General features: G+C 40.4%; 1 protein-coding gene across 5 annotated transcripts in view; it reads right to left on the bottom strand.

The window, feature by feature from the left end:
• Positions 1 to 12482, bottom strand: part of LOC111871524 (zinc finger MIZ domain-containing protein 1) — a 373186-nt gene that overhangs the window by 27552 nt on the left and 333152 nt on the right. For all 5 annotated transcript variants that reach the window (XM_033754285.1, XM_033754289.1, XM_033754288.1 and 2 more), the window contains exons 4-6: positions 4277 to 4585; positions 3390 to 3539; positions 657 to 1155 (exon numbers count right to left, since the gene is read on the bottom strand). In XM_033754285.1, coding sequence (XP_033610176.1) covers positions 657 to 1155; positions 3390 to 3539; positions 4277 to 4585 — 958 coding nt within the window. The remainder of the gene's footprint in view (positions 1 to 656; positions 1156 to 3389; positions 3540 to 4276; positions 4586 to 12482) is intronic.

The following is a 12482-nucleotide window of genomic DNA, read 5'->3' as shown; positions in this document are numbered from 1 at the left end:
CTACACCATTACATCAATTTCAGATTCTTGCTCTCAATTTCTTCTTCCAATGTTTCTATTTTTTTATGGAAACAATAACAGCTTCCTGTTTAGTCTGTGTCAGTCTTCAAATTTAATTTCTCTCAGCTCAACCTCTGGGCTCTTGCGAACATGGTCATGAACCTTAAGGTTCCACAAAACGTGGGGGAACTATTAGCTTCTTGAGGACTCTGCAATGGNACTACTGAAGACAGAGTGAACTGATTTGCGCATAGGGTTATAAGTCGTGAAACCCCGCAACAGTGTTAACAGATTAATGCGATTAGGGTTATAAAGTGTGAAACCCCGCAACTGTGAGATAATTAATTGTAGCCGTTATTTGTAGATTGTTAAATAAACCAATTAACCATCTCTACGGCGTCTTCAGTAACGTAAACACGTTACACTGGTGTCAGAAGTGGGATCAGTAACGCAAAACACGTTACAATATATATATATATGCATAACACCATAAATTTAAAAATTAAAAACCAAAACTAGCACACTGTCAGATAGTTTGGTCAAAGTGTACAGAAACAAATCATAGTGATTACTTATACTCATCCCTTGATGTATCATTCAACTCATTCAACAACGGAACTTTTTAAAATCTATGAATTAAAAATCCTAATACTCACTTTGTATTGGTAAAGGTGGTTTGAGCTCAGCAAAGTTGGGTTTAACATCAGGGTTGGGACTGATGTAAGGGGGCATACTGCTGGCAGGGGTGAGAGGAGGGGTGGGGTTGCCAGGAATGGGACTGTGCTGATAGCTGATGTTGTTTCTCATGGCGTTAACATCTTGCTGGAACTGACTGCCTGCACCACCATACTGAGCAGCCCCAGCTGCATTTCCATATTGAGGGGTGCTCCCTGCTTGGTGGTGAGGAGGAAACTGTGCACCTCCTGATCCTCCATTGTGATGAGCTGCCATTGCTCCTGTGGGCATTCCACCAGCCCCAAAATACTGGTGACCTGTCTGTCCACTGGCAGTGTAAGGTGGTGTTGTTTGGCGCATTCCAACTGTATTTCCACGTACTCCCGCACCAGGACCAAATGTTCCTGATGGGCCCATTGCTTGCTGTGGAGGATACTGTGTCTGGAAAGTGGGCCTACCATTGCCATACCCAGCTGGATACTGCACACACAAATGTTCAAAAAACGTTTAACTTGAAACTGAGCAAACTTACTACACTGAAATAACAAAACAAAAACATATATACCAGTGCTTCTGCCTACACCATTACATCAATTTCAGATTCTTGCTCTCAATTTCTTCTTCCAATGTTTCTATTTTTTTATGGAAACAATAACAGCTTCCTGTTTAGTCTGTGTCAGTCTTCAAATTTAATTTCTCTCAGCTCAACCTCTGGGCTCTTGCGAACATGGTCATGAACCTTAAGGTTCCACAAAACGTGGGGGAACTATTAGCTTCTTGAGGACTCTGCAATGGTGTTAGTATTGAAAAAATACAAAACATGTGCCACTAAAAAATAATGCAATGCATAACCAATCCAGGTTAAAATCACAGACATTTCTTTGATTAATTATGCAGCAAGAAAACTGCTGATATACTAGACACAATAAAAACATTTAAGCAAAATAATTCTCTTCTCATATACATCATGCAGTATTACTATTATTTTGTCAGCTATTGCTATGGAATCTTGTTACTTTTGTACCTGTAACCTGCAAATCAATTATGGCACCGTATACTTTAAATGTTTAGAGCAACATGTATTTCTTTATGACATCTACATGAAATATGGATCTACTACGAAGTGCCCGCAAAAATTTTGATGTAACTTTCGTGATGAGAGAGTTCCCAGCAGGCAAAAAATTAACAATTTTGTGTATAAGCTGAGATCAATGGGGCTCTTAAGAGACAAGAAACAAATACACTAGCACCAAGTGCTCAGGAAAAGCGAGATGACATAGGAGCCAGACTTGAATATACACCTAGAAAATCAGTGAAATGTCTAGCTCAAGACAGTGGTATGTCAAAGTCTAGTGCAAGAAGAGCAAACACAATTGTTGAAGTGTAGACCCTATAAACAACAGCAATCTATGCATGCCTTACAACTGCATAATCCAGCTAGCAGGGTTCATTTTTGCAGTTGGTTTCTACAGTCTAGGTGAGATCAATCTGCAATGCACAGGGACAGGATTTTCAATGCCTCCTGTGATCTGTGAATTGTTACTACTTCATTCTGAACATTATCAGCAACAGGTGTATTGATTCATTGGCAAAATTCATATGAACCTTGCAGCCAGCGGTGTCCTGGTCACCATGAAGTGCAGAGCCATGAACCGGTCAACAAAGGTATGAAGCTCCTTGTACATAATACGCTAGTACTCATTTTCTCTTGTTCTGCATGTTGGAAAGTAGACACTCTTAATAACAAAAGGTGGCAGCATTAAATACCAGTATTTTTTTTTATTGCTAGTGGGGTGGCACTAAGTCCCTTGTACTGCGGCCACTTCTGGCCTACTGCACCAGCCCCAGATGATAGGTCAGGGTGACTGTGGAGCAATTGGTGGAATGAGGACTGGCAAGGGAAACCGAAGTACTCAGAGAAAACAAGACCCAGTGCCACTTTGTCCACCACAAATCTCTCTTGACCAGGCCCGGGATCGAACCCGGGCCACCGCGGTGGGAAGCTAGCGACTAACTGCTTGAGATATGGCACAGCTCTAAATACCAGTAACAGCTATACTGAGTCTCTGTTGCAATGTTCACCTTTGTGAAAAAAAAAGTTCACAGCACATATCTACAGAAGAATGCAGCACGGCTTGGTGTATACTGTTAGATTATGAAGTCAAGTGCCTTAGTATAAATGTAGCTAACTTTCTAGAACTTTTCCAGATTTATACATACATATGTGGTGAAACTGTGACTTCAAAGGGTCCCTCAAGTTTTATGTAACGTACTGTGGATCACTGTGAAATAGGCAGTGTAACAAAGTATCATGTTGGCATTCTTCCTTTCCTCCTGCCATGTTTGGATAGGAAATACAAAGATCACCAGTTTTATACAGCGCATTAAACCTTCCTCATATTTGCCAGGAAACACACAGAAACAGCAAGAAAAGTTTCAATCCTGATGCCAATGGATGGGGGTTTTATTTAATACCACCCAAGGCTGGTGCATCAGTACCAACCCACAGTTTTTATGCCTCACTCTTTTCAGGCAGAAGTCATGTTCCTCAAATTATGCACAAATTATTTCCTTTGGACAGACAAGAGTCTTATTTATTTTGTAGGGCTGACCGTACCAATATGCATAATCTCAAATTAGGTCACTCATTCATTCACTAGGATGGTATCTTCTGCTAGGTACTGACAACTCTCTGCCAAATATAAGCACTGTACCTGAGGTCCTCCTGCAGGTGAGAAGCCAGGCTGCACTGTGGGCCCTGGCCCTGGGTTGGGATAACCCTGCGGATGCCGTTTTTGTGACATATGCATTGCAGGGCTGGGGTACGGAGCCAATCTACGTGGGTACACTTGAGGTCCCGGACCCTGTCAAAAACAATGTTTACATGTCAGATAATATCCAAACATGACACCTTAATGTACCTGCACCACAAGTAGTAGAATTAGGTGTAACAAGAACTCTATTACCAACTTAATTTATACAAATTGAATTCAAACTAATAGATCTACAATTTTCAATCTTGATGTGACACTTTCCCGAACTATATAACAACACTGCTGTAAGCAACTGTATCAAGAAAACGTGCATCTTCTTAAACACATATATTATCCAAGAGAAAAAAAAATGATATTAATTTCAAATCCAGCATACTGCNAAACGTGCATCTTCTTAAACACATATATTATCCAAGAGAAAAAAAATGATATTAATTTCAAACAGCAGAAATGCAGAACAAATCTAGCATACTGATCTCCATAGTGAGAACAAATTAAAAATTACAATATTCAATTTCTCTCTTGGAGAGGGGCAGAAAAGTTTTGTGACAAACTACTTCATTCTAAAAACCAAATGTAGAGTCAAGCCCTCCTTCATCAAGCATTACCCATCCCATTAAAGACAGCCAAAGGTTACTTCCACATAAACATAAAAGAGAATTAAAATGCGAACTATACATACATGGAAGTTTCAAAATTTCCGAAATACTGAAAGCAAATAAATATCACATTAATAAATCCCAAAGTGCCAAACTAACCCAATTTTTAAATTAAAGTGTACGAAGAATAATGCTGAAATTATATTAAAATTGCTACACTTGCCATACCTGCATTCCCATCTTGTTCATTGGCATTGATCCAGGAACCATTGACCCTGGACCCATAGAACCTGGTCCCATTCCTCCCATTATGTTCCCATGCATTCCTGCATTCTGCCCCATCATCCCCATGTTAGCCATCGAGTTCATGGGGTTCATGCCATTCATGCCTCCTCCAATTGATCCCATGCCCATGTTTCCCATGGTTGTCATTGCAGTGTTTGGGTTTCCAATGCCCATAGGCCCATGTCCCCGCTGACCTCCGTAAGTGTTTCCGTACTGCTGAGCAGACATTCCATGTTGAGGTACATTTTGCATCTGCAAGAATGAGAATTTAAATTTAAATTAAAAGCATAAATCACAGCCTCTTTTTTACCATTCTGTGAACTAAAATGTTTCATTTATATCTCTACCAAACCCATTTATTTGATTTAAAATTATACATTGGCAGAAACAAAGACACGTGATAAAATGCTAAAACTCACAAAGGAAACATTCACAACTTGCATAATGCTTATTTTATAAATTTATGTATCACTATAAAAAACATTACTACACTTCAGTGGCACAGTATTCATCTTAACTGAAGTAACCAAGAACCACAATGAAACAGCAAAGCTCCAACTTTCCAACATTTAAAAACTGAGCATAAGACAGCAATTTACAGCTAACTTCTGATGCACATGCCCAGGCTTTAAATAGGTGCTCAGAGGGTTGCAACACAGTATTAACTTACATGTATCTTGTGTTCATTTAATTTTACTCCTTATTAATAATGTGCCTATATTAAATTACCATGTTCATTGTTAAATCACATTGCCATACAGGTAATAAATGTATGACCTCCTGCACTAAAACCACACTTGTAACAAGTATATGCGTGTATGTTGTGATACACTAGGCAATGAAGTAATAGTTGGCCCAAAAGCAAAATATTTAAAACCCTGTGTTATACTCCCCCCTTGCCTGAGACCCTAAAATGTGTTAGCATGATTTGTCATGTCAAAAATAAAAAATAGTACAAACTGCTTTCCATTTTAATTACCACATTTCCTCTGGGATATTACTCTTTGCTGGTTCCTATTTGTAAATTCATCTCTAACCTGCTCTAGGTTACATACTTCCCTCTACTTGTTATCTTCTGTTTTACTGTTTACTGTAAAGAACTGTTACACTAACACAGCTGGCCCAAGCAGTAACCACTGTGACTTGATTGGTAACAGCTCGTTTCAAATCTATACCAAAATATGGATCATCCTGATTTGAGCTTCTTTCATGTGTGAACTCATGTCTGCATCTAAAAACTGCAAAAAGTACCTTAAATTGTGTTGGAGCCATTACCTTCCACATTCGTCCTAATTCATTATTCACAACCATCCCATCATTAAATGCTACAGACAGAGAGATACTGATGGCATTCTTTTTAAGCTTATTAAAACGCTCAAGTTTGAAGATTAATTTTCTGAAATATTATTTTCTGTTATCCTATAGAAATATACAAGCTTTCTGGAAGGACCTGCTGCCTCCATCTTCAAGATATTAGAGGGACTCAACCTTCTATCCTCAAAATGGAGGCAACAGATTCTTCTGAAATGCTGGTATCTAACCTTTAGAATTAATACTACTACTATTATTTTATAGCTAAACTACAGTGATATACTTATAACTCATAAAGGTGAGATGTAAACTTAGCCCTGTACTTAATTACTAAATTAAGCACTGTCATAAAGGGATATGTGAGAGTTGAGGTACAGCTATGCCATTCTTGATCCTGGCACTAGATGGAAGTGACTGGACAGCCTCACGCCCTTGCTATTTTACCCAAAGGGACAAAGCCCATGATATCCCACTGGATAGGAAACTCAGTGGTCCTGCATGCTACAGAAAAAAAATATCACTTACCCCTGCGAGGAATTAAACCCACAACAGCCCACAACACAATCAATATACTGACCGAGCTATCCCGGCTCCGTCAAGTGTGAAAATTATTGTAATTAATGAAGTACGTATAATAAATATCCTGTAATTGTGCATCATGCATTCTGTTTCTACTATATGTGACTCAAGCAGTTTTGCTTAAACATGGCAACAAATTGTGCTACAAGTTTCACAGTTAACATTTTCAGCAAGGGGGGGTTATTTCATGTATAACCTCACCCTCATGTGTACCTAGATCTGTAAATTGTATTCAAATTAAATATCAATTGCACTGTTTTCTTCATTTATATGCCACTGTGCAATTACACAATTGAAAATTTGAATTACAACTGATATTCGCTATATCAGTGAATGGTCACGAACATGATCCGTGATACAATCACACTACCTTCAAGATGGGATTCAATATGAATAAAGTAAGTTTGAAATGTTGGACAGAGCTTCATTAAAATTAGTTAAACAAGAAGAGGTGATCACAGGAGCTCAACAATATTTCCAATTGTGTAACTTTTTAGGTATTACTATATCGGGACAAATGTTTGTAAGGCAATGTCTACACACGTATCTTGAAGACATGCCTTTTACAGAAGAAATGTTTCTATTATGTGAATTCTGTCTAAAACATCTTGGAAGGATATGTCATACCTGCATTAACAACCTTAAGGAAGGAAACTCCTTTGCATTTAACAAGATCTGCGGTACCATTATTACGGTTCACACTGTATGTTGAAACAGACTGTAGTAGATTTCTAATGCTGATGTACTGATCTGTCACTATATGTTCATGGCACACCCTCAAAAATGTTTCAGACACACAATACCAAGCAAGACAGGCTCAAAAATATATTTAGGTTTTAAATAAATGTAAGTGAAAGAGATGTACACACAGTGATGCTTGTACAAAAGAGGTACTACATATAAAGTTTCATCAAAATATGTCAAAGGCCTCAAAACTAAATACTGCACAGTAATGTAAAACTTCAATGAAGCACATAAGTAAAATGGCCATTAATATGAACCAAATTTTATCATAATCAAAACTGCTCAAGAGAACCAGTTCAACTTAGGAATGGTTCCACAATTTGGCAACATTCTTTTAAGGTCTAAGAATGAGGAAAAATTGTCTCTGTGCTTAACTAAGCATCAAGCCATGAAGATGCATGTGGGAGTGAAGGTATAGCTCCATGCAATCTTAATCTTAACACTCTGTGAATGTCACAGTTTCACATTCTTGCACTTTACCCCTGGAGAAAACCTTGGTACCTATTGGTTAGGGTAAGGAGGGGTAGATGGACCCTAGAGCCAGTCTGTCTGTGGTGTCAAAGGGAAAATTTCAACCCCTGCTGGGAATCTAACCCAGGTCATCCAGCCCAGAGCACAGTCACTATATTGATCCCAGCTCTCTCCAAGAATGGGCCAAAGTAAAATCACAAACTTCCATCAACCAAGATCTATGCGCTTTCCTATCCATCTACTATTAAATTCTAGTAAGCCAGATTAACAATCAGTACCTACAGTTGGGTCGACACTATCGGACAACATCGCTACGCGTCCTCCAGTTACCATGGGAACAAAATGACGTCAACGATTTTCGGTTTCCGTGACGTCACATGGTTACCATGACAACGGGCATGTACTACTGATAAAAGTAACTTCCTCCTTCTGGGTGTCGTATTTTTCGTACGGTGCCAATTGCTACCATAACTATACTAACACGATGTCAGTAACAACGTTTCGAAGGCAATTTCGGAAGTACACTGAAATCTAAAAGAGGTAATTTGCTACAAGATTTCTGAGCAACGAAAAGGGCAAATCAACGCTTTGTGATTGGATTGTAGAGTTTCCAAAGTGCGCACTACCCATTACGTATTATCGGACGTAGAGCGCTACCAAACGGGACGAGCTACTAGAGCTACGGACAGACAAGCGGAGTAATCTTATCGCTTGGCACGTGTGCAATGAAACCCAGTAGGCAATACAGTACAGATGCCAGCTTATGTAGTCATATTTGACGATTATTGCGAAATTCAACCGCAAACAAATGTTGAATTGTTAAGTCAGTATGACAACAGCGATGCCGTGCCGTGCCGTGCTGTGCCGTGCCGTACTCCTCTTGTTTGTGTAACCAGCGGAAATCGCTGGATGGGCGACATCTTTAACGAGTTGATAACATCATGTAATAATAACTTTCAAACCCGCGCAATTTTTGTATTACTCACACCAACATTCAATGTACCGACATTTAGTAATATTTCAGACATTACTGCCATTGCATGTATATGAAAATAAGATAAACTTTTTTTTATTGCTAGTGGGGTGGAACTAAGTCCCTTGTACTGCGGCCACTTCTGGCCTATTGTACCAGCCCCAGATAATAGGTGAGGGTGATTGTGGAGCAATTGGTGGAAAAACTTAATGTTTATCAAAAGAGTAAACAGAAAGGTCAGACCTGATTGTGTATAAAAACTAAACCTGAAAAACAGATCGTTGTCTGACTGTCGTCTCATATAGTGCAGTCTAACAACACCCTAGCCAATTCATTCTAGGGATGCAAACATAATCCAGCAAAAGAAAACATGTTAATTCGAGACGGCCTGTTGTGCACGTGGCATTAAAAAACGTCCTCCAGTTTATAAGTACGTTGGCCGCGTCATAGCTCAAACGGTTAGTCCCTGGCTTCCTACCGCGGCGGCCCGGGCCCGGTGTCGATCCAGGGTCTGGTCAAGTGGGATTTGTGGTGGACAAAGTGGCGCTGGGGCGGGTTTTCTCCGAGTACTTCGGTTTCACCTGCCAATCTTCATTCCATCAAATTCTCCATCATCACAATCACCCGGGGCAGGATACAATAGTACAATCATTGGCCGCCGTGCCGAGTGGACCCAGTTGGACTCCATCCTCCCACTAAGCGAGTTAAAAAAATGTTTTTAAGTACGTTTCGTAAGGCACATCTAAACCCTATCCGACGCATTTAACGGGTGGGGGGAGGGCAGGGTCAGCTGTATTCCAAACTTCTTAAAGCTCTCTATCTTCCCTTAAGGCCTGATATATTTACAGATTATCTCACACAAAGACTTCGAATTATAATTCTTCTTATTAATATTTTATCATTCCATCTGTAGAATTGTTTACGTCGTGTCAAATCGCTACTACACTGGAATGCTTACGAATTATACACTACCATGCATATTTTTTTAATGTCTGCCACTAGTTTCAGCCAATTTCCTCATTCGTGTACGGAAAGGCAGGCTTGCAGTATTATTTCTGTGCGTCTGTCTCATGAGCATCATGCCAAGAGAGACCAACCCACCATTAAGGTCTATATTTCTACTTCCCATGATCAGCGTCTACGAATATGATGGCAGTGCAAATTTTCGTAGTGACAAATACCTGCTAGTTTTCTTAAAATGGTACCTGAATCGGTTTAGCAATTTCGGAAGAGACATACAAGGTCTGAACAGACAGAAGCAAGAATAACGCTTCAGACTTGTATTAAGATCCTCCCTCCAGGACAATGAATCAGTAGACCCGCCTTAGATTAGGCCACGGTTGCTTCTTTCGCATTCATTTACGGCTTATTATTCATCTTATCTTTCGATGCACTTGAGTCTGGATAGCGCAGTTAAACATAATCGTAAATGAATATTATTTCAGGGAATATGCAGCAGAATTGGCCCGTAACAACACGAGATCTTCCCCTACACCCATTCATTTGGATTCAGTATACTGCACTAGAAGCGCGATGGACTTTATCGCCTGAGAAGTATTCTTCTTCTATCAAGCTGGTGGAGAAGAGAGTGGCAGATTTTTGGTCACGCGGAGTTCTACTTCGTTCTGCGTGTTTTCTGACTACATTTCCTTCTCGTCTTATATAATTATCTCTAGCCGTATCTGAAGATAATCTGCTAATCGTTTGCGATTAGGATTAACTATGTTCATCGTATCTGCAAACTGAGAACTTGTAAAACTGGTAAAAGGTAAAAGATAAAGGTAAAGATAACCCTGTAACAGACTGTCGAGGCCAACACGACTGCGGGATATGTTGAGACGCCCACATCTTCTCTAGACAATCGGATCACATACGGCAGTAAGGTCAGCCTTACGTGCTGGCCGCCCTTTACTCCCAGGAAGATTCCTGGTACTCATTTCTGTTAGAGGCTGAGTTGACCCCTGGCCCACAGTGGGGCTGGAAGGATTAGGTAAATTGAAAAAAAAAATCATTGGGAATCGAACCTGCGACCATCCGGCTTGTAGCATTCTGCTTCAACGACCTACGCTACCGCGCCCTAGTTGTAAAACTAATAAAACCTAAATCTTACAGAAAGACACAAAACTAATGGTGTATGTATGCATGTCAAACGATTCATTTTTCAAGCTTTACAGTGTCCGGTCTTCACAGGCAGAGTTACTTCCGAGTCTACGCACAATGATAATTTTTTCGGGCACGGACGTACAACTGAGGCCCCATGCATTCTCAGAACAGATGTCAGATTTTGCTGCTGGCATCTCATGATTAAGCATTGTGAACACTAGACACTAAATACACTAAAGAAATAAATACAGGGCTTAGTGCTGCATGCTTTGCTTCGCATTTTGAAGTAAGCAGTCTGGCTCTGATTACTATTAGGCAATCTTTTTTCTTGGTACTACAGCCCCAGTGGGCCTAGGCGTACCTCCATGAACTTCTGCGTTCACTTCGGTTTTTCTAGATCTTACACATTCGGTAGGACTCCTTGGGCGGGTGATCAGCCCGTCGCAAGGCCTCTACCTGTACACAAACACAGAAAAACGCACACACACAAACTAAACGTCCATGCCCTGAGTGGGATTCGAACCCACGATCCCGGTTGCCAAGCGAGCGAAGACAGTGCCTTAGACCGCTCGGCTGCCGTGACCGGCACTGTTAGACAATACACTCCAACAATCACTAAGTGCAACCACCAGCTTGTTTCAATAACGTGAAACAGGTTCACAGTAACCAGAATGGCATAAGGCTTCGTCCCAATATCGTGAAAACATTTATAGTCTACTTTCCCTCTTCTGAAGTGCAAAGACACCATTATGCTACACTGTGTCTTTGAGTCCGAGAATGTTCCTCGCTAATGACATTTGAATAAACCGATGGATTTTCAGGAATCATTGGCATGATTTTCAACACCACTCGTGTCCACCTCATTTTTGTGCTCTTTGATTTCCTATCATCAGTAAAACCAACATCGTAATCGTGAGAACTTCTGATGTTGGTGGGGAACACTTCTGTCAAATTAACATACAATTCTATAATTCTGTATTGTAATGGAAGAGAATGCCAGTCACGGTAGCCGAGCGGTCTAAGGCATGTACTGTCTTCGCTCGCTTGGAAACCGGGATCGTGGGTTCGAATCCCACTCAGGGCATGGATGTTTAGTTTGTGTGTGCGTTTTTCTGTGTTTGTGTACAAGTAGAGGCCTTGCGACGAGCTGATCAGCCGCCCAAGAGACCTACCGAATGTGTAAGATCTAGAAAAACCGAAAGTGAATGGAGAAGTTCATGGAGGTAGGCCTAGGCCCAATGGGGCTGTAGTGCCAAAGAAAAAAATTGAGAAGAATGAACCGCTTTGATGTTACAACTAACAAATGTAATGAAATCACAATATAAATGCCTAGTGGGACAAAATTATGCAGATAAATTGTTCAGTTATTAATAGTAGCTCTCACTGGCCTCACTATAAATAAAGTGAAACATAAAAAAAAGCATATTTTAATTTATTTCCTGAACTTACAATATCCTAATAAACTGACAAGGCAATGGGCTGCAAAACCAAGAAACCGTCGTTACACTGTCAGAAAAGGCAAAAGATTTAGCTCTTCTCCACAGCATGCACACTGGCTCTGGGACCCATAAAGCCAGCTAACTGATGGTGGGGGGGACTACATGGCGGATGGACTAGTAGGTTGCCAACACTGTATACTACTGAACACTTTCCTTTCCTGATGTCTCAATTTGTTACCGTCTCCACGTGACTCCAATATACAATGAGGCGTCTAGACAGCCCAGCCGTCAAGCAAACTTACGCGTTTAGCGTCGGCCCGACATGAGACAATGTGCAACCAATCAAATGCTCACTGCATTGCCGTATTATTCAACGCAATTGTATATTTACATTAATTGTGCATGAATACGCCCCCCCCCCACGTTCTTACATGACGAACGTCAAAAGTTCATAATAAATGTGGGGGGGGATGTACTGACACAGTAAGAACTGGAAAACGCTGGTCTATAGTTACTTGAACAATAACGT

Source organism: Cryptotermes secundus, unplaced genomic scaffold, assembly GCF_002891405.2.
Source record: "Cryptotermes secundus unplaced genomic scaffold, Csec_1.0 scaffold934, whole genome shotgun sequence".
Classification (NCBI taxonomy): domain Eukaryota; kingdom Metazoa; phylum Arthropoda; class Insecta; order Blattodea; family Kalotermitidae; genus Cryptotermes; species Cryptotermes secundus.
The sequence above is the reverse complement of the archived record's forward strand: the minus strand, read 5'-3'. Positions and strand labels throughout refer to the sequence as shown.